Genomic DNA, 18,770 nt, shown 5'->3' with positions numbered 1-18,770 from the left:
TACCAAAGGAGAATGCTTCTGGTAAGTCTAAAGTTTTAGGGAGCCATGCTGTTAAAAAGAAGTAATATTGTTACCTTCAATATTTTCTGGCAGTCCAAAAATCCTAATGTTATTGCGCCTAGATCTATTTTCCAGGTCATCAAGCTTTGTTTGTAGATGTGTATTTTGTTTCAGCAAAAATTCAGTGTTGATTTCCTCTTCTTGGATTCTATTTTCCATGTCATTTACAGCCTCCTCTATGCCTGTAATCTGGATCTTCTGTTGTTGCAAGTCTATATGTAACAAGTCTATTTGTTTTGTAGTTTTTCTATGAAGGTATCAATTTTAGTATCCAGTTTATCCATCTTGGCAGTAAGTTGCTGGATTGTAGTTATCAGAGACTGAAGTTCTTTCTTGATGCTGGAGTCTTGAGAATTTGTCTTACTGGAACTCATTTCAGACAGAGAAACTGACAGGAAAATTTCCAAAGTGATTTCTGACAGGAATATTGTTAAAATTTCCTTTCTTTTTTAGATATAGTTCAGGAACTATATAAAACAAACATATTTAGAAAGAAAATTACTTCATAAATTAATTTTTTAAGTAATTAATTCCTGTCAGTGCAGTGAAATTGGTGGAGCTGAAGAAATCTGCTGCTATCCTGTGGTCATCCTTGGCCACGCCCCGCCAGCTATATGGTAATTCTGAATGCCCATGACGTATTTCTTTTCAAGTCATTTCAATGGACAATTTCAGGCCAATACTGCCAAACCCCACTAGCTGTGGATATGCATATTTTGGCCTTGTTATGACCTCATCAGTACAACATAAGGAGAGTGTTTGACTATGCATAAGACACACAGGGCAGTTATACCCAGCTGATGTCCATTACCATTAGGGTGACTGCAAAATATCCCAACTAACAAATTAAAACAAAGAATGAGAAGGTCACACACAAAAACAAATCAGTAAAAACTAAATGAAAACTCCATTCAAGCTAGAACTTCCACTGAGTGACCTCTCAAACCTCTTGTATCGGAGGCACATGGGATATATGCAAATTACCCTTATGAACATGAGGTTTTTCAGCTGTATGGATTCTGAGTTATTGTTTTTTCTAGCCTTGCTGGAGTTTTCATTTAGTTTTTACTGATTGTTTTTTCTGTGTGACCTTCTCACTCTTTGTTTTACTTAAGGTAGCTTCAGAGAATAACCTTCATAGTTCAGTTCATCTTCCTATGTTCTTTCCCAAATTTTCTACCAGGGGCAAGTACCTTCTGCATTGTTCAGACATGCCTAGACAATTATAGTTTTATTTTGACTGTACCAAATCCTTCAGAACACCTAGCCAGTTGTTTGTTTGCTACTCAAACTCCAGGATGGGCTTACTTGCATCTAAAGGAATTTTATCCAAGTGGTTGTCGTATTATATTCTGTTTGCATACTGTGTCTGAGGTGAGTCTGTTTCACAAAAACCTAGAGAACGTTCCACTGGAGCTGTAGCTACTTCTACAGCTTTTCTTTCGAGAGCACCATTGGATAATATCTGTGCTGCTGCCACTTTGTTGGACCATTACACTTATAAGCGGGTCAGTCAGTCCAGGGCTTTGTTTAGTTCTACTGTGTTGCGGAATATCCTTCCATAGTTCCACCCTAGGAACTGTCATGGCTGAGTACTCTGTCCCACACATTGAATTAGATGGAGCTGACATTGGATACAAAAGTAATGTGTTCACTATAATGATAGACCCATGCTGTCTGTCTCCATCTGGTTGAGCCCTCCTGCCCCTGACCATTTTGTTGATTTAGAGAGTCTTCCCTTGGTGATGGCCATACAGTAGGGGAATTTCTTTTTGTTTGCATAGAGTCTCATTTTTTTTTCCTGAAGGTTTCCTTGTATTTAGACAGGAGAAAGAGGAATTAGTTGGATATGTTGCATCATTGTACCGATACCCCGGGGCAGACTCGATCAGGGGAGCTGATGGAGGAGCAGGGAGTACTGGGTTAGGGAGGCAAAGCCAAGTTAGGCAGAAAGTTTTTAGAATTGGCCAGTGTCTGGTCCGAATCAGATCCATAGTCCCACAGTTTGAACCAAACAGAGACAGACAACACAGATCTGTCATTATGGTGAGTATTTAACTTTCATTTCTCCACTACCTTTATTCCAAGTCAAACAATTTTTAAGAGGCATTGCATATTAGACCATCTAGAAGACTAATGGCACATTCCTGGAATCTGAACTTTGTTCTTGAGAAGTTAACTTTACCTCTTTTTCAACATGTAGCCAGTTCTTCTCTGAAATTTCTTACTTGGAAGATTGCTTTGTTCATTGCTCTGACTTCTGCTAGACAGGTATTTGAATTGCAGGCAGTTATGCCTGCTCAACTTTTTTTACCTTTATATGGATAGGGTGAATCTGAGGACCAACCCTTCCATGAAGACCAAGGTTGTTTCTGAGTTTGGGATGAGGGCAAACAGACATTTGGATCACAGGCTATAGACTGCCTTCCCTACCAGAGATTGAGAACTGAGTATAGGCAAAGAGAAAAGGGATAGAGGAGTGCTGAGTGAAGGACCAGGTCTGGTAGAGATTTTAGTCAAGTCTAGAACAGACGCTGGTGTTAAATGGATAATTAATAGGTATATAAAATATATTACACTTCTTTCGGCTGCTCCCGTTAGGGGTCGCCATAGCAGATCAACTGTTTCCATTTCTTCCTGTCCTGTGCATCTTGCTCTATCACACCAACCACCTGCATGTCCTCTCTCACCACATCCATAAACCTTATCTTAGGCCTCCCTCTTTTCCTGTTACCTGGCAGCTTCATCCTTAACATCTTTTTCCCAATATACTCTGCACCCCTCCTTAGCACATGTCCAAACAAATGCAATCTCGCCTCTCTGGCTTTGTCTCCAAACCTTCCAACCTGGGCTGACCCTCTAATATACTTATTCCTAATCCTGTCCATCCTCGTCACACCCAGTGCAAATCTTAACATCTTCAACTCTGCCACGTCAAGCTCTGACTCCTGCCTTTTTGTCAATGCCACTGTCTCCAACCCATATAACATAGCTGGTCTCACTACCCTCTTGTAGACCTTCCCTTTCACTCTTACTGGTACTTGTCTGTCACAAATCACTCCTGACACTCTTCTCCACCCGCTCCATCCTGCCTGTACTCTCTTCTTCACCTCTCTTCCACACTCACCATTACTCTGAACTGTTGATCCCAAGTACTTAAACTCATCCACCTTCGCCACCTCTACTCCCTGCATCCTCACCATTCCTCTATCCTCCCTCTCATTCACACACATATATTCTGTCTTAATCCTGCTGACCTTCATTCCTCTTCTCTCCAGAGCATATCTCCACCTCTCCAGGGTCTCCTCCACCTGTTCCCTACTCTCACTACAAATCACAATGTCATCTGCAAACATCATAGTCCACGGGGTCTCCTATCTGATCTCATCTGTCAACCTGTTCATCACCATTGCAAATAAGAAAGGGCTAAGAGCTGATCCTTGATGTAATTCCACCTCCACCTTAAACGCATCCGTCACTCCCACCACAGACCTCACCGCTGTCACACTACCCTCGTACATATCCTGTACCACTCTTACATGCTTCTCTGACACTCACGACTTCCTCATACAATACCACAACTCCTCTCTAGGCACCCTGTCATATGCTTTCTCTAAATCCACAAAGACACAATGCAACTCCTTCTGACCTTCTATGCACTTCTCCATCAACACACTCAGAGCAAACATCGCATTTGTAGTACGCTTTCCTGGCATAAAACCATACTGCTGATCACTAATCATCACCTCCCTTCTTAACCTAGCTTCCACTACTCTTTCCCATAACTTCATGCTGTGACTGATCAGTTTAATCCCTCTGTAGTTACTACAGCTCTGCACATCACCCTTATTCTTAAAAATCGGTACCAAAACACTTTTTCTCCATTCCTCAGGCATCCTCTCACTTTCCAAGATTACATTAAACAATCTAGTTAAAAACTCCACTGCCATTTCACCTAAACACCTCCATGCTTCCACAGGTATGTCATCTGGGCCAACAGCCTTTCCGTTCTTCATCCTCTTCATAGCAATCCTTATTACACGATAACTGTAAAAAATCAATCAGGGGAGCTTAGAAAAGATTGGGAAGAGAGATTGGAAAGGCAGTTTACATAGGAAAAGTGGGAGGACATCTGTATGGCTCCGAAAGAAAATCTGGAAAGTTTAGGATTTTTGCTTGGAAGTGTTTGTGTAGGTATTTTTATACCCCAAGCAAACTTCAGAGAATTTTTCTTCAGTTTGATAGCAAGTGCTGGAGATGTGATGGAAAGGACAGAGGTAACTGAAACATGTTTTAGGACTGTAGTGAGTTGGTAGATTTAAAAAATTCCTTACAGGGTACTCTGGGAGAAATGTTGGGAGAGCAAATGGCTATAAATAAGGATACTATTCTTTTGAGCACTGACATAAAATCTGAAGCACCTATACAAGGTAAGACCTTACTAAGATAAATGTGATTGGATGCCAAAAAAGTTATTACTAGAAAGTTGAAATCAGAATATCAGCCAACTGTAATTGAAGTATTGAATATTATAAGGAGGAAAAAGAACTAGATATTGGATTTTTAGAAAAGGGAAGGATCACATTACATAGAAATAAATTGAATTTATGGGAACAGAGCATGCAGAATCATCTTCAGGAGGAGGAGGAGTGATGTTTAAGGGAGGGCATGACTTGAGATATGTATGTAATGTTGGAGTGAGTAATTGTTAAAAAGAAAGAACATTTATGTAATATATGAATATGAAAAGTTTTAATGTGATTTGTTTTCTCCTCAATTTCCATATGGGTAACCACTGGAAATGCCAGGACCCACTAGAGCAACTCCCAAAACAAGATTACTGAATGGCTGAAAAAGTGTATGACTCAATTGATACTTCAAGGGCTTTGATCACTGGTACTGTGTTGAGGAGGGCTGTCAGGCTGCATTCTCAGAACTTCCCAGATGTTAAAAATGAGATTTTAAATTCTCCTTTGGATAGAAATTAGATTTCTGGCCTCACTGCTGTAGAAGTGATCAAAATGTGTGAATTTCTAGATTTTTTAGCCCTAGTCTTCCAAATGTTATCTGTGATTCTCTAACCTCTCATCCAGTGTTGGCAAAAAAAATAAATAAAAAGAAGGAAAATAAACTGTCTCAGCAAAATGCATATATACAGTCATTTAAGAAGAAATGGCAAGGGGTTTCCAAAAAAGAATTCAAGTGCCCTTCAAAACCATTGCCACTCCAGCAAGTCAGTATGACTGTTTAAGGAACATTGTTTCCCCCTGCCATCCTGGCAGTCCCATTTCCCTTCCAGAAAGGAAATCTCCATTTTTCTGTTTGGCAGCCAATGGTTTCAGACAAATTGGTTCTGAAGATCATACATCAGGGTTACAGATGGCAGTGAGAGGAAATTCCTCCTTCCCAGGTGTAATCTCTCATCCAGGGGACCACACTCTTGTATTTCCACCTGTCTTTCAGCACATTCTATCCAAGGGAGCAATAGAATCAGTTCATTCTTCCCAGGTGGGGAAAAGTTATTTATTCAAGGATGTTTTAGTGCCAAAGCAGGAAACTGCTTGGAGATGAGTTGTGGATCTTTTTTCTCATCCTGATTGTGATAATGACCAAGTTCAAAATACTGTCACTTCACAACCTGTTACCTCTCTCTCATTTCCTAGTAACTCTAAATTTAAAAGATGCTTATCACATCTCTGTTTATCCAGACTCCAGGCATTTCTTAGGGCTCTGTGTATGTGGATTACATTGTCAGTTTTCTGCCTTCCCTTTGTGAACACTGCAGTGGATAGTCCAAAGAGCCTAGTTCCAGTTATAGCTCATTGCAGGCTGTAGGGTATCTACATTTTTCAATATTTAGATGATTTACTTATCTTTGCAGAGCCTTTTTCAAAGTGTCAGGAATCTCTCCCCTGGGTGAGAAATAGCTTATAGAATCTGAGATTCCAAGAGAATATTCGAAAGACTTTTTGACTCCTTCACACAGGAGTGTGTTTTTGGGGTCCCAGCTAGACACCTCAGTTCAAAGAGCTTTTCTTCCACAGGAAAAAATAGCTGCATTTCTAAGGTTTTCCACTCAGACCTCAGTGACTGCAAGGGAATACCTCAGGAGTTTGGGTCTCATGTCCTCAGTGGTTCTCATGATACCCCTGGCAAGACTCCACATGAGAAAGATACAGTGCTATCTAAAGTCTCTCTGGTCTTAGCACCAACAGCCTTTGTTCTTTCAAATTCCTGTTTTGGGGTTTGTTAGAAGGGAAATCATCTGGTGGAGACAGAAACTATCCCTAAATTCAGGTTTCCCCTTCTTCCTCCCTTTTCCAAAGCAATCCGTCACCATAGATGTCTCAGACTTTGTTTGGGGAGCAGTTTCAGGGGGGATAACAGTGCAGTTTTGTGGGACACCAAGGACAGGCGCTAGCACATAAATATAAATGAGATGCTTGCCCTGGTCAAGACATTTAACTCTGAATCAGCTTTGGTCCCCAGGAACTCTTCAAGTTGTTACAGACAGTATCACAGTTATGTGGTACATTAACAAGCAAGAGGGAACCAAGTACCCAAACCTGTCTTTTTAGTCAACACTGCTCAGGCTGACTGTTTTGGTGCATTGTAGGTGCCCTGAAGCTATTGCAGCAGTGATCGTATGAACACCTACTGTTATGTTAAGTTTACTTACACAACTGTACTTTATCTTATTTTTCTTGGAAGTTATACATTTTTACTGTCAAACCTTTTTCCTTTTTGTGGGCTTAAGCATATTTTAATAGTTTGGTGATTGTCTTTTCTTATAACTTACCTATTTTGTAAGCTTACATTAAAAAAAGCAGTAAAAACACCATCTTGGTTTTTGTTGAGTCACGTCATAGAATGTGTTTCTTTTTTCTGTGTACTTTTGTGGAGCTCTATTTATTACAGTACCTAATTTCACAATTAATGTGCCCTGCCTAGAGAAATAAGTAAGTGATTTCTTCTTGCTTTTGCAGAAATGTTCCTATTTTCTTTTTGTGGCCCTTACAATGTAGCACCTTCATAATGGATTATTTATTTATTTTTTATTTTATTTAACATTTGTTGACCAGGAAAGTCCGACTAGGTTTCAAAGATCCTGTTTTCAGCAGAGGCCTGGGGAGAAATGCTCCAGAAGCATGTCTTTAGAATGTGGGAGGAAACTGGAGTACCCTGAGGAAACCCACGTGAACACAGGGAGAACATGCAAACTCCACACAGAAGGTACCCCAGCAGAGAATCGAACCGGAGAACCTCTTGCTGTGAGGCGACAGCGTTAACCACTGCACCACCCATTATTATGAACAGACTGTGCAAGGGTGTCTGGCTGTAGATGTGTAGAGTGGAATCAGATGCTATGTCATGGAAATTAAGGCAGTACTTTCTACTGCCTTGTCTTTCAGGACTGTCTTCAGGGGATGAGTTTCATCCCCACCAACATTATGCCAGTGGTTTGGTATCTCCACAAATAAGGGATGATATTGGCTTGCCTGTTGTGCTGAAAAGATGTGCGCGTATGGTAAAAGGCCATTCATTCCAGCACTTTTAGGTGGTGATCCCCATTACAGATGGGGCAGTCTTAGTGGTCAGGCTCAAGCTGCTGTTTATCGCTTATCCCTGAAGTGGTTCTTCAGTCTTTATTGAGTAGTAGTTAGTTGTGTGAGCCAAGCATTGCTGTGAGCTGTATGCATCTCCACCTAGTGACATGTGCAACAGCTACTTTTCCTTCATCAACCCCCACCCGGTGGTGCCCTAAGGATAATCCAAGAGTGCATCGTAGACTCCTCTACATCATCTAGAAAGGTAAGGTAAACAAGCTCAAAGTTATTCTCATAACCTTTTATAGGCCTTGGCATATTGGTTCCTTCTGCTGCTGCTTACATGTGGGGCATGTCTCTGAGGATGCACACTTCTGTCGGGCTTAAGACTTTGCTTCGGTCTCATTATTCACTAGTAATTTCTGCTTTTCATGATTTTCGGACATAATCTCAGAGATTGAAAAAAAAATGCACACACAAAAAAAACCAGTAAAGTGCACTCTTCTTTGTACAGTCCATGACCAAAGGACTTTTCCCCTTCCCAGACCCTGTGTGTTCTACTTTATTGCTGAGATTTTCATTTCTAGGTTATTTATTTCTCCAGCAAGGCACATTCATGTTTGTTTTCTAATTTCCATGCTGGCTTAGTGAACTTACTAGTATCGGGTAAGTTTTGCAAAGCCCTCCTAAAGGTGATATCCTGGAATTTGTACTTCATTAAAGAAGTTGACCTGGTCTCCTTTTTAACCTGCTGATTTGAGTACTTTTCTTGGAAAACATTTTTGTGGCAGTTAATTTCTTCTAGGTGGATTTTAAAAATGCATTTACTTTTTCAGAATCCAGTGTCTCATTTGAATAGAGCTACTTTCTGCTCTAATCCTATTTTTTTCCCTAATGTGACCTTGAAGACTAACCTCAACCAACCAGTTTATCTTCCTTTGTATTCTCCCTAGAATGCTGAAGTTAGGGAGAGTGCCCCCCTCATTGTGTAGATGTGTGCCATCAATTTAGATTTTGTTGAGAGGATGAAGGCTATTTGTATAAATAAACTATTTGTCTCCCCTTCCAAGGAGAACTTGGACACCATTCTAAGCTTAGCTTAGAAAGATGGCTGTCTGTATATAGTTTTGCCATAGCAAGTTAATAAAACTGTTGTTATGGAGCTTAAGGCTCATTTTGCTAGTACAGTTGCTGCTTCTACTGTCTTTTTCTGAAATGCAGCTCTGAAAGATATAGGTATAGCAACTACTTGTTTTGCTGTCAGCAGGTCTGTAAGGAGTACTATAAACTGGAATTGATGTCCAGTTCAAGGTGCTTCTTTAGATTCACTCTTATTAGGGGCTGTTAACATCGAGAGGAGTGGCCAGGAGGATTTTCTTGAGACTTTATTTTACTGTTATGGATGATATATTACTAATCAAATACAGAAAGTGATTTACATATCTTAATGATTTTGTAAGAATAAGCCCATCCTTTGTAACTGTACCCTTCAACTGTCACCTAATTTTGCAGAACATCTCTGATTTTGCCTTATCTTTGCCTTGTCCCGCATGAAATTTTAATTACAATCAGCAATGCAAGACATTTCTTCTTCTTTCAGCTTTTCCCGGTTAGGGTTCGCCACAGCAGATCACCTGTCCGCTCATGATTGGCAGTGGAGTTTTACGGTGTTGAGTTGCCAGCCCACAGAAGGCACATGCACACTCACACCTAGGGCCAATTTAGAGTGTCCAATCCACCTGCAGCATGTCTTTGGGATATGGGAGGAAACTGGAGCACCCGGAGGAAACCCACGCAGCCACAGGAAGGACATGCAGACTCTGCACAGAAGGCACCCCAGACGAGGATCGAACCGGAGAACCTCTTGCTGTGAGGTGACAACACTAACCGCTGCACCACCGCGGCCGCCCATGCAATGCAAGACATTAGCGTTTCATATTTGTAATTCAGAAATGCATGTTGACTTATACCCTATTTTATTAATATTTTAAGTGAATTAGAGTAATATTTAAAAATTTGTCTCTGATTTTGTACCCCTGTTGCCTCCCATTTATTTCTTTTTAGTGCAGAATTCTCGAGAAAAGAATTGAGAGATTGTTTGTTTGTCTTTTCAGCTTTTCCCGGTTAGGGGTCGCCACAGCGGAACTCCGGTCCACTAATGATTGGCAGTAGATATTTATGGTGCCGAGTTTCCAGCCCGACCTTCAGCGAAGGCACGCCCATTCACGCATGTCTTTTGAACGCCACTCGACCGCGGGGAGGACATCCAGACTCCACACAGAAGGCACTCCAGCCAAGAATCGAACAAGAGAACCTCTTGCTGTGAGGCAACATTGCTACCGCTGAGCAAAGAATCGAGAGATATGGCTCTAAAATACCAACCCATCCTCCCACTAGCTATGGATTAGTTGGTCTCAGAGCTTTCCTTTCTCTTTCATTATAAGCGTTTGACACTGCTCACTTGTCACACTGAATATATGCAGAGACTTGGCACTGTGATGCATTATGGAATATGAGAGGTGCCAGGTAACCTGAGTAGGTTTCACTTGATACTTGGTTCTGATGCTTCGTGATCTTAATCCAAGCAGCTTTCATTCCTTCATGTCAGGCAAAGTACATTCTAACTGACTCTCCAGGTTCAACATGTTTGTTATGGAAGTAGTAGTAAGACTCTGGATGGTCTTGTCAGTACGCGTTCTAGCAGGGTTTCAACCACCATGACAGCTTTCTTCAAGGAATGTTTTATCACACAGGATGTTTTGTGAATATTGTGAACAGCAGCTTTATGCTGTGAGTGGATCTTCAGTGCGGAATCAATGCAAGATTTGTTGCTGCAGCTGTACAAGTTATGCTTTGACGTGCTATCCCATGGCACAAGCTGCTTTAGTATTCTTAGGTCAGTACTACTAGTGTACCTTTCAGCCTTAAGATGAGAATTGTACAGTTGTGTGAGCAAGTCCAGTAAAACAGATATTTCAGTAGTTTCACAGTTCCATTATATGATTCTTCTCTCCTGCCTCCCATTAGTCTTCCTACTTTCATTGCTGCAAGTTTGGGGAAGTAAAGCATCGCCAAACTGGCTAGAGGTATATGTTGTATTAAAACATAACAAAAAGTAGGCAGTAGGCAATAAACACTTTGGCCTTGGAACTCCACTTGCCAGTCCTTTTTCCCCCAGAGTGACTCAAGACAAGACATATCTGCAGACTTCTAGGCTTGGTTCCTTGTGGATTTTACAACCTGAGGACAAGGGGCTTTCTCTGCTTCTGTTTAAGGCATATTTAACTAGATTCCATATTTAAGCAAAACTGAAAAGAGGCATAAGACAGCTCCCCTTTAGTAGTGATATTATGCTAATTCAACAGCTTGGACTAAGAGGAGGAGTTCAGTGAGGGACCATACCTTTCAACCTCCTAGCACAAGAAATGTGGACAAAGCCTAAAATAATGGGGGGATAAAGGCCCCAGAATAGGAACAGATTTTAAGTACTGCTCTTATACACTTAGAAAGTTACTAGAGCAACAGGATTTGTGTTAGCATGTATTTTCTGAAATATATGAAGTCTGAAACTCAAATGCATGTCCTTGTTTAGGGACTTCAGCCCTCAGTGATTTGCGAGAAAACCAGAAATTTTGTGAGGAACAGACCAAAAATCTAGACATTCTGCAAGACTGGACAGTTGAGAGGTATGGTGGGGACATAATGCAAATGCTGTGGAAGTTGGACAGGAAGACTGGGCAGTCAGGGATGAATCACTTGCTATGCTGTAATGCAACAAACGATCCTGGTATTTAAAAAAAAAATCAACTCTTAAGGTGAGTTTATACCCATAGTTATACATTTTATTTGATTTTCTTTTTATATTAGTAGTCCAGGTGTGTGTGTGTGTGTGTGTGTATATATATATATATATATATATATATATATATATATATATATATATATATATATATATATCTATATATAGATGTGTTTAATACCAGGAGAAAGGTAATTAAATGACAAGTGCTACACTGTAGTCTGACAGCTCCATCTCTGTCAGTCTGCTGCATGCAACTGAAATGTGTTCTATTAGATATCTTAACTTTATTATTATTGTTTTACTGATCATTCAAAACATACACTTAGCAATTGTCCAAATATTTTCCTGTCATTTTCATGAACCACTCAAACTATTTTTTAAATGGAGCTTTTTTCTTAGGACTCCTTGTCCCACTTACCTAAATAAAATAAAGTAAAATAAGGATAAAAAAGTTTTAAAAAATGACATTTGCTTGCAGTGTAAGTAATTGAAAACAGGGGTAATACAAATCTTGTTGTCTCTTTGTACTGTTGTGTTTCATATATTTTAATATGATTTATGAAATTGTTATTTATAATATGTATTCTTAACTGTCATGCTTCAGTGATTAGTCTAAGGTTTTCCTTTCCTTTCCTTAGAGCTGTCTTGGAAGATGATGACAGTAAGATGGACAGCAGAATGTCAGACCAGCCTGTCTTGATTATGTCTGATGTACTTAAACTAGGATTGTCACAGAAGACTAACTTAGAAATATTGTCCGAGAAAGTGGTAGAGTCAATGTAAGTTTTTTTTATAGCAGTTTTTTATGCTAGGTATCTGTAGTGTGAGCAGATTAACTTGAATGCATTTGTTTATGCAGTAAATTATTAGTTAGATTGTGCTAAATGTTTGGATATGTGTATTTGGTTAATGATTTGGGAGACATGAACACAGAAATAAAATAAGCACTAAAATGAAAATATAGTTGAGGGTTAATAAGTATTTGGATATTTCATATTTCTTTTTCATGGTTGCAGTTTTCACACAGGAGTTTTTTCACATCCACTGGCATAAAGCTAGCCCAAGCTTTTTACCTATTATCAGCACTTAACATCAGTGCTGACAAAAGTTAGAGCTGCTAAATACCAAAGGCTACTGCTTTTTTAAGTGTAAGTAAAAAATTTGAAAGCTCCTGTGTTCAGAACTATTTTCTTTGAAGTATTTCTTCATACTTGTTTAGCTTTTTTGGCATTTTAAGTGTAAGTAAAAAATTTGAAAGCTCCTGTGTTCAGAACTATTTTCTTTGAAGTATTTCTTCATACTTGTTTAGCTTTTTTGGCATTTGTCTGTGATGAGTACCTTTCCTTTATTTATATAGAACTGAGTTTGCATGCTTTCTGTGTGGAGTTTGCACTTTCTCTCTGGCATGTCCATATGGATTTTCGGTGGGTCGTTGGGTTCCCTCCCAAATACCAAAAACGTGTCATAGGTGAAGTGGTGGTCCTTGAAGTTGCCCATAAATATGTGTGTGCATGTGTGTGTATGTGTATATGCACGTGCACGCTTACTTCTCCTTTGTTTGGTTGATGACCTGCTCAGGATAAGCTTTTGTGTCTTCCACCTTTTGAATGCTTGTTGGGCTGTGTCTGCACCATGGTGAAGTCCTTACATAACACTGTTGCAGTATGGCTTACTATAGGGGTCTCCCATCTAGGGTAGCCCGTTTGGCCAATATACCAAAGCTGTATGATGTTGTGTGTGCCGTATGGCACACATATGCTCCCAGCACATGGTGTAGGGCATAAAAATGATGTACGGGTGCAGTTACTCAGAGCTCTTTTGCCGCCAGTCCTAACTCCATTATTACTCTTTGGTCTGAAAACCGTGTTGCCGTGCTGAATACCTAGCCATCAGATAGGTGCACCAATTCTTTTCCTCTTTTCTTTGGCTCTATCTTTTCGCACATCCTCTGAGGTTTTGCAGGCATCTGCTCCAGACATCGAGGGGGAACTGCGGTTGATTATCTTCGGGGGGGGGGGGGTCCTAGAGGGATTCAGCAGGTATTGGTCAGGGAGGTGGTTCCGGTTACTTGCATTGAATCTCTGTAAGGGTCAGAATCTCCAGTATTTAAGGCTGATAAAGCATGCAACATGTTTTGGCCCATGCTAAGGGTCCTCAATGGGAATAGCAGTAGTTTACTCAGGGCTTGTTTTCTGCCTTGTTGCCTCCTCATGGGGTTTCTGTGCCTGCTCCTCCTTTGAGTTCTACCCCTTCTAAACGGCTAGGGATCCAGATTCTTTGGATAAGTATTCAGAATTTGATGAGTGGTCCTTGCCCTATTCTCAACAGATGCCTTTGCCTTTGACTTATGTTTCTGATGAGGAGGAGTCTGTTAACCCTGAGTCTCCTTTTGAGGAATTGTCCTTTGGGAACACAGTTGCTTGATGAAGGAATATTTTAAGTGGAGTTCTTCTCAAGTATCTGATATTCAGAGACGATATTACAAGTTACTTCAGGTGGATACTCCTAAACTGTCTGCAGTTCCTCCTGTGTGGCTGCCTTGTTAGACACTTTCATTGCTGCTTCCAAGTCTTCTGATTCTGTGCCTGCTGCTCCTGAGAAACCTGATGGGTTCTATAAGGTCCCTGAAGAGTGTCTTATTCATGTCCTTCTGCTGATCTGCTGTGGTGTCCGTCTCTTCTGATAAACCTTCCAAGCTCTTGCCCTCTTCCAAAATTTTGCCTTTTAATAAGGATAGTGGGTCATTGGAGTGAATTGGTAGGACAATCTACACTGCTTCTTCTTTAGCCTTTAGGACTTTTAATTATCAGACCCACTTAACCAGTTATGCTCTGGACTTGATTGTTCAAGCTTGTCAGGTTATTTCTGACCTCCCTGATTCTGAAGACAAATCTTCTGCCTTATGTATTTTAGTTTCTACTTCTCAAGTGGCTCGCCACTCTTATCAAGTGTAGCTGTGATGCTGTTGATGCCTCGTCCAGTGCTGCAGCTTTTGGGTCTGTCATGAGGCGTTATTCTTGGCTTTGTCTCCATTATTTTCCTGAGTTCATGTAGGACAAGTTATTGGATGCTGCTTTGAGTAATAAACATCTTTTTGGGACTGCTGCCGCTGACCTGTTTAAGTCTTTGCAACAGAAAGACAAAGGCTTGTACACCCTTAAACATATTTTTGTCTCTCCTGTCCATTAGCTCCAGAGGAAGTATCCTTCTAGATCTGCTTTTGTCTGCAGGCAACCCTGCCAGTCATCCTAGGGCAGGAAGGGTGGTAAGTGAGCTTCCTCTTTTAAGGTTTCTCAGACTGCTGTGACCCAGAAACCTCCTTTATCTGCTGAGCCTGTTTCTCTTCGAGAATTTGCTGTCCCCTCCATACTCTTAGATGAGGGTCCTTTGTCCCTTCAGCTTTCCCTTTGTCTTCCAAATTGGATTCTCATCACTTTAAACTCTTGGGTTCTTTCTGTTATCCATTAGGGTTACTTCATGGTATGGAAGTCACTCACCCCTTTTTCAGGGATTCCTCAACCTTCTGTAGAGCAACTTCATCATTTCCCGGAGGTCCTAGTGTCCCTGGTGAACCAAGGAACAATTTGGCCTGTTTCCCCTTCCCAAGTGGAAAAGGTTTTTATTCAAGAATGTTTGGATCCCTGAAAGGAGGGCACTTGGAGACCTATTCTGGATCTCTTCCTGCTCAACACCTTTCTCAAGGTCCCCTCTTTTTGGATGCTTACTTTCCAAATCATGTTTCCTCTTACTACCCCAGGCTTTTGTGATGTCTTTGAATCTGAAGGATGCTTACCCTCATATCCCTATTCAGCCTCTTTTAGGGTGTTTTTACATTTCTCTGTTTCTTCCTCTCATTTTCAGTTCTCTGCTTTGTGTTTTGGCCTTTCTACTTCTTAAGGCTATTCACAAAATACATAGTTCCTGCAGTTGCTTTCTACAGGCTCCAAGACATTCAGCTTTTTTCTTATCTAGATGGCTTGTTGCTTCAGGCACCTTCTCCCAGTTGCCTGTTACAGGATTTGGAGTTCACCATCTCTCTTTTTCAAAGTCTGGGGTTCACTATCAACTTCCAGCAGTCTTTCCTGACTCCCTGTCAGGATCATGGGTATCTGGGATGCAGTATTCAGATAATACCAATGATAGACTCTCTTCCACTTCCACAAGTTTTGTCATTGACAGCCTTCTGTCATTCTCTTCTTCCTGTGACTGTCACTCCAGCCAGAGAGTTTCTTCGGCCCTAAGATTCATGGCCTCTTCTATTCCAGTGCTCCTTCTTGCCAGACTGCATATGCGGAAGTTTCAGTGGTACCTCATGTAGTTTGGCTGCAGTATTGCCATCCTCTGTATTTCAGTGTACCTCTCCTTCTTTATCTAAAAATGAGAAGTGGTGGATTCAACAGTTTTCTCTCAACCCAGGCCTGCCCTTTCAGCTTCCAGTCCCTTCTGTAAAACTGTTAATTGACTCCTTAGACATGAGGTGGGGGGTTTCATGTGGTCACCTGAAAGTTCAGGGTCTCTGCCCCCCCCCCCCCCCCCCCATCAGAAGTCTGACTGTATCAACATCAGAGTGATTAGAGCTGTGATTCTGGCCCTTCAAGCTTTTCACTCCATGTTCTCTCCAGGCCCCCTGAAGATAAACACAGACAAAACTACAGTAATGTGGTATGTCAACATGCAGTGAGGCACAAAATCTTACCTTCTCTGCAAGATGGCTCTTTAAGCTTCGGAGGTGACTCTTAGTTAACAGTTAACTCTTCAGGCAGTATGCATTACTTCAGAGCACAAACTAGTTGCAGACTCTTTGAGCAGGTCCAAAACACAGGCTCATGAATGGATGTTTCACAGAGATGTGTTACTTGACAATAGGCAGTTGTTGGGGTATTCCTCAGGTAGATATTTTTGCCTCCCCTCTGAACAGGCAGCTCCCTGTGTTCTGTATGGATGCCTTTTCTTATCCTTGGAAGGGGATGTTTCTTTATGCTTTCCCTCCTCTTCCTCTACTTCTGAAAGTCCTGCAGAAGATTCAGCTGGACTCCCCAGAAATCTTGCTGGTGACTCCCTTTTGGCCAAGACAGCATTAGTCCCCCCTCTTAATGCATCTGGCCAGGGCCAGTCACCACAAGTTACCTCACCAGTTGGACCTCCTAATGCAAGACAAGGTGTCTGTCATCCATCCTCACTTGTCCAGTCTTCAGCTGACACTGTGAGTGATAGGGTTTTGATCCCTTTCAGGCACCTGTTTTCTGAGGACACGTCCAGGGTTTTACAGGAGGCAAGGAAACCCTCAACCAGAAAATCTTGTATGTCCAAACGGAAACATTTTCTGTGTGGTGCCATGTTCGTAAGCAGGACCCTTTTATATTGGGGGTCCATTTGGTCCTCTTCTATTTGTGTGAGTTGCTCTAGTCTGGCTTGGCCTATTTTACTGTGAAGGCTGATTTGTCAGCTGTTTCAGCCTCTCTGCCCTTTAATCCTCCTTCGGCCTCTCATTTTGAGGTCAAGCAGTTTCTTAAAGGCATCCTGCATCTTAGGCCCCCAAGGAAACCTATTCTTCCCCCTTGGGACCTTAATTTTGTTTTGAAAAAATTGACTCAGGCTCCCTTTGAGCCTGCGGATTCTGCTTCTTTGCAGCACTATACCTGGAAAACTGTCTTGCTGCTGGCTCTTGCTTCTGCTCAGAGGGTTTCTGAGCTCCAGGCCTTTTTTTCCCCCCAGAGGGACAGGGTGTCCTCTCATACTAACCCTTCTTTTATGCCCAAGATGGTAAATGAATTGTCCTTGAATCAGTCAGTACTAATCTCTTCCTTTTTCCCTTCTCAGTCTGCTAGTGAGAGGGTATTGCTTACCTTGGATTTGCACAGGTAATATTTGGATAAAACTAAGGCCATTCTTAATTCTAACCAGCTTTTTGCTTCATTTCATCCCAGGACATTGGGTTTGGCTGTTTCTAAGCAAACCATCTCCTCCTGGATATCCAAGTCCATTTCTTTTTGTTGTTCTTTTCATGGCAAATATTTGTCTACTTCTTTTAGAGCTCATTCCACTAGGGCTGTTGCCTCTTCTGGTGCTTTTGTTCAATGACTGGACACCACTTCCATCCTTGAAGCTGCTACTTGGTCTTCAGTTCATAGGTTTATACTAGGCTATCTGCCCTAAGGCATTTATAAGCCTAGCCCAAAGTTTTGTGGCTTACGCCACCCCTTATATGAAAAAATACTGTACCCATTAGTTTGTTGTGCCTCTGTCCAGCAGTGACACAGAGATGATTCCCGGGGTAAACCTACGATCTCCCATCCACAGGTCAAGATTTCTCTTGAACAGAGCCAGCGAGGTGCTCTGCCTCACATGGACCGGGATTTTATTCCACAGCATAGGGAGTCTCTGAGTGATAAATCTATCCCTCCAGCACGTCCTATTTATATCCGTGCTAATGTTTAAGTCGCTTGCTCTAGTGGTTTTGGTGGATTTGGATTTTTTTGAGGTGGAGCATGTCCATTAATTCCGGGTTGGACATGGCCTTGTATGTCAGGCACATGTCACCTCTGAGCAGATGGTATGCGACTTGAATAGAGCTGGAGTTTCTTCAATCTGGCAGCATATGACAGATTTTGGAGTCCCTTTATCCTTTTGGTGAGGAACTTTTGGGGTCTCTCCAATTGCTGCAGATGTCAGGTGAGATACATCCCGAATGGGGCATTGTACTCGATCATTGGTCTGATAAGTGAAGAGTACAGGGGAACAATGACCTCACTAGATCTGGATGTGAATCCCTTCATGATCAGGTGGGCAATGTAGAAGGTCTTTCTAACCACTTTAGCAACGTGAGTGTCAAAAGAAAGGCCACTGTCAACCTGGGTCCCCAGGTCCCTGATAACTTCTTCTGTGCTTAGTGGATTGCAGCCTGTATGGTAGCTTGGGGTTACCTTGTTTTTCCCGAAGGGTATGACTATACATTTTTTGGCGTTTAACTTCAGGCCATGGCTCTGGCACCAGCTATCTGTTTCCGTGCGTCCCTTCTGAAGGATATCCGTGTCCGATGCACTTTCCACTATGGCACCCAGTTTGCAGTCGTCTGCAAACTTTATCAGCCAAAGTCCTCCCATGTTGGCCTTTACTTCTGAGAAGTAGATGCCGAACAATAGGGGGCCAAGGACCGAGCCCTGTGGGACACCACTTGTGACCGGCTTGGAGTCTGACATAGCGCCAGCAACTCTAACCCTGTGGGTTCTGTCCTTAAGCCAGTTTGCAACCCATCTTGTGACATATGGGTTTACATTTAAGCTGGTACGTTTTTCTACAATAACCGAGTGGGGTATTGTGTCGAAAGCCTTTGCAAGGTCAGGGTAGGCTGTATGGACTGC

At 41.7% G+C, this 18,770-nt stretch overlaps 1 protein-coding gene across 1 annotated transcript in view; it reads left to right on the top strand.

Moving 5' to 3' along the window:
• Positions 1 to 18,770, top strand: part of CCDC117 (coiled-coil domain containing 117) — a 753,979-nt gene that overhangs the window by 408,743 nt on the left and 326,466 nt on the right. The window contains exon 3 of the mRNA XM_044068449.1: positions 12,048 to 12,188. Within this exon, the coding sequence (XP_043924384.1) occupies positions 12,048 to 12,188 (141 nt within the window). The remainder of the gene's footprint in view (positions 1 to 12,047; positions 12,189 to 18,770) is intronic.

Source organism: Protopterus annectens, chromosome 4.part0, assembly GCF_019279795.1.
Source record: "Protopterus annectens isolate FY-2018-M chromosome 4.part0, PAN1.0, whole genome shotgun sequence".
Lineage (NCBI taxonomy): Eukaryota > Metazoa > Chordata > Ceratodontiformes > Protopteridae > Protopterus > Protopterus annectens.
Note: the sequence above shows the minus strand (reverse complement) of the source record. Positions and strands in the feature narration are given on the sequence as shown.